General features: G+C 30.9%; 1 protein-coding gene across 1 annotated transcript; it reads right to left on the bottom strand.

Moving 5' to 3' along the window:
• Positions 1-1,478: 1,478 nt before the first annotated feature.
• On the bottom strand, positions 1,479-3,036 carry LOC139889555 (probable indole-3-pyruvate monooxygenase YUCCA10). Its single transcript, XM_071872501.1, has 4 exons — positions 2,422-3,036; positions 2,108-2,341; positions 1,907-2,029; positions 1,479-1,652 (listed from the first exon to the last, which is right to left on the bottom strand). Exons 1-4 carry the CDS (start codon positions 3,034-3,036, stop codon positions 1,479-1,481), a joined length of 1,146 nt encoding a protein of 381 aa, XP_071728602.1.
• Positions 3,037-4,347: the final 1,311 nt, after the last annotated feature.

The following is a 4,347-nucleotide window of genomic DNA, read 5'->3' as shown; positions in this document are numbered from 1 at the left end:
ACACCAAAAATCTTCAATCAAATCACCATTCTTTCAAGATTCAAGTCAAGATCAAGGTTCAAAGCATCATGCAAACATCAAGGATTTCATTGATTCTCACCACCATCATGCTTGGCTAGTAATCTAATCTTTATCCTTTCCATGAACAATTGTGTTATGTATGATTTCATTCAAGATTATGTGATTTGTGATGTTTAATACTTTTGAATTATAATGTTATGAATCAAGTTGATTGTTGATTAATGCAAGTTCTATACTTTGTTATTGCAAGTTAGATTATTGTGATTTAACAGTGTGTTCTTGATCCAACTTAGTGTTAATTAGATTAGGGATAAAGACACTTTGTCTAGATTGCATAGTTTAATCTCAAGATGATAGAATTAATGAACTTAAGAAGTCTTGTCTATGAGATTTGATCAACAATTGATAAATATAATGCTTGTTTGAATGAATGCATGCTAAATTGGGATTGTGAAAGGATAAAGGCTTTAATCTCATTGTTTACATTTCAATCTTTTCAATTGCACTTTTGTTTAAGTTTAAATTTAAGTAGTAATCAATCTAAGTAGTTTTATAGTTAAGTTAGTTAATCACAAACAACAAACTCTGGAAATTGCTTGCTTGTTGACCATAACTTCCCGTGGAACGAATCCTGCTTACCCTAGCTAAGTTAGAGTAATTAGGCTATTTTTGATCGACCCTTCGACATCGATCAATTAATGGTGTTTAGATTTGATTATATAGTTTCATAATGCAATAATCGAATAATAAGTTTTTTAGGTGTTTGGCAAATAAGATTATTTGATAAATTAATAAGTAGTTGTGGGAAGAAATAAGCAGAAAAGAAAATAATCAGATAATCAAATAATCACGTTTTGCTGCAGTAAAATGTGACATGCGCGCTTTTCCATTTTCACGTTTTGAGGCCTTCTAATCGCAATTAATTGATTCTATTCTTTAATTTGCCAAACACCATCTTTTAATTATTACGTTTTAAAAACGTAATAATCAAATATTCACCTGCACACGCAAATACAAACACCTCCTTAATAATGACTATGTGTGTAGACGAGTTTGAATGCTAGTTGATAATATAATACAATTTGTAGTTACTATGAATAAATTCAACATTTTTTTATTAACGAGGAAACCTTCTTATAAATGAGCACATTGACTCCTTCATAGAGGGAAAATCTCGGGTAATCATGTCCGATAGCTTTATTCATATGCTATCGACTTATATTCTTAATAATAATAATAAATTTAACATTGTTCTAGGGTTACTTGTGCGTTTACACAATTGAAAATGTACTACTGCATGTTCATATATATAAGAAAACATTTGCTATTACTTTCTTAGAAATAAAACTCACAAAGCATGTATAATGTATAATAATAATCGGGTAATGAATACATTTGATCGGCACAAACACAATACATAATGCATACAGACCCTCGCTTAATAAATCATTCTAATTCTAATTTCCACTAATCATCTGAGAAATGTCATTAGCAACATTCTTTGCATCAGTTGATATACCAAACAATCCTGCACCTGCAAATCCAACACAATATAAACCTTCTTCACCTTTCCAATGATTTGGCCTTTTATTTTTTGGCATTCCATTTTCATTGAAGAGACCTTTGTCATCCTATTTTAATCAAGCCATAAAACCAATGTTAGTGTTGTAAACTTATCACAAGCAACCAAATTAAGGCAGATCCAATGTAAAGAACTAGGGTTAGTCGCCCCGACAACATAATTTTTTGACGCATTTAAGTTTTAAAAGTTTATATTAGTTTTATTTAAATATTTTTAACTTTGTATCCGTTGAAAAAAAATTCATGAATCCGCCACTTTAGCAATACATTAAGTAATCACAAATATGTTAACTTTATTATATACCTGAAGCCATTTGCGCACGGTGCTTCTATAGCCGGTAGCAAATACAATTGCATCAAATTGTCTCTCAACACCATTTATGAATTTAATTTGATCACCTTTTATGTTTTCAATTTCCTTCATTACCTATGTAAATAAACAAAAGACATGTTAATCACGCCGGTACTTATAATGCACAATAAACAGATAGTTGACGATATATACCTTAATGTCTCCTGTTTTGATCTTGGAAATCGTTCCAACATCGATGACAGGGGATCGTCTAGTTTCATTTTTCAAGAAAAATGGTCCTTTATTTGGTCTTTGTATTCCATAATCACAAAGGTCACCATACAACAAGTTACTTAACATCAAAACAACTTTGTCCACCGAAGTGCACGAAAAGTATTTTAACATATACATTCCGAGTTGTACAAGCTCCTTTGTCAACACATGAACCTATAAAAATAGTAACAAAAGCATGTAAGACGCGCATTTAATCAATCAAGATCGTCATTACAAGAAAGAAGTAAACTTACTGGGCTACGAACAACGATAGATGTTTTGGCACCATAATTGCACAAATCGTACGCGATTTCCATACCCGAGTTCCCAGCACCAACAACAAGCACATTCTTGTCTTCAAATTTCTTACCATTTTCGTATTCACTAGAATGTAGTACCAATCCTGCAAAACTATCTAAACCGAAAATAGAAGGAATAAATCCTTGACTATTTTCACCTGTTGCCACTACAAGAAATGTTCCAATATACTCTTCAACTAAACCAGAAACCTTATTATTAGCAATAACAACCCATTTTCTCGCAGCATTATCGTAACACGCACTCTCAACACTACGTTGATACAATGGGTCAACGTTAAAATGACAAACATAATTATGTAAGTATTCAACGAACATATTTTTAGGTACAAAAGTGGGTGCATCTAGAGGGAATGACATGTGAGGTAGTTCACAAAAGTTTTTCGCTAAGTGAAGCTTTAGACGATCATAAGCTTTTTGTTGCCATAAAGAAGCATAACAATCTTCTCTTTCGAGAACGATATTTGGGATAGATTGACGATTGAGACAGGCCGATGTTGCAATACCGGCCGGTCCCGCTCCTACGATCACAACAACAGTCTCTTGTTTCATTTTCTGAAAGTTTTTTTGTTTGTTACAATGTTGATGTTATGAGAGTTGAATGAGTAAACCTTTATATAAGATTTTGTGAAGGGGACACAAAGACAACTTTTCATTTTTGAAGGGGTTATTTACTTGAAAGTGTGTAAATATTAAAACATGGCGGTCTTATTTCAAACACGCTCATATGTATGAGTCATCAATTGTCCCAGTACTGTATTGGAAACAAACATTAATATTTTCCGTTACAAATCATTTTTTGACTAAAATCTATTTGTTCATACGATTCAAATGTATATTTACATATACTATTAACCGTGTTCAAACGATAGTAATTCAATTAGTTTCTTTTTAATCAAATCCAGATAACTTCTTTTCCTTATTTTCTGAATGATATATAAAGATAATACTTAATGCTAAAGATAACTATTATTAAACCATATAAGGTATGTTTATAAAAACCATAAAATTAATCTGGTCAAAAAAGGCCTTTCTAATATGCTAAAAAATAAAGTAGAATATACTAATAACATCTTCAAACATACTTTTATTTAATTTTCATTTTGCACGGGAATAACATTTACTACAAATAGTAGATATGTTACCTTTAAGAATTGAGAGTAGTGTGTAAAAATGTACATATTCGAACATGTAACCAACAAAATTTCCTTTGACAATAGTTGTGGATAAAATTTCCTTTGACGATAGTTGTGGATAAAATTTCTTTAATAGTTGTGATAAAATGTAAATTTTGAAAAATTTCCTTTAACGGTAGTTGTGAATACAAGAGTAGTCAACAATATTATTTTATATCAGAAAACTACTTAATTGTGGTTTAAATGAAAAAAATTCTCCATGTTCAGTCTATCTTAGCGAATATATTTATATTCAGGTGTACGTGATATAATTAGATTATTTTGCGATCGTTTTTGACGATTCCATGGTACTCAACAAAAGGAGAATTTAAATTTTATTATAAAAGTAATATGTATATGTATATGTATATGTAATATGTATACATCATATATGTAATTAATCACTTTACATCATGTATATTAAAAGTTATACATGTCCCGTGCATGCAGCATGCAACACACTAACACAACTCTATTATAAAATCACTGCACAGAAATTCAAATCAATCAAAGAAACATTTTCCTAATTTTCCAGTGAGCTGTAACAATTGAAGGTTTCCTAGGGAAAAATTAAGTTCTTCAATCTTTAAAATTAACTTCTTTGCTGTGAAAAATCCACTTGGATCCATAGGCCCAAAGGCACGTGATCCCAGCGGCCCAAAAAGAAATTACATGCTATATGCCTATA

This window comes from Rutidosis leptorrhynchoides, chromosome 2, assembly GCF_046630445.1.
Source record: "Rutidosis leptorrhynchoides isolate AG116_Rl617_1_P2 chromosome 2, CSIRO_AGI_Rlap_v1, whole genome shotgun sequence".
Lineage (NCBI taxonomy): Eukaryota > Viridiplantae > Streptophyta > Magnoliopsida > Asterales > Asteraceae > Rutidosis > Rutidosis leptorrhynchoides.
The sequence above is the reverse complement of the archived record's forward strand: the minus strand, read 5'-3'. Positions and strand labels throughout refer to the sequence as shown.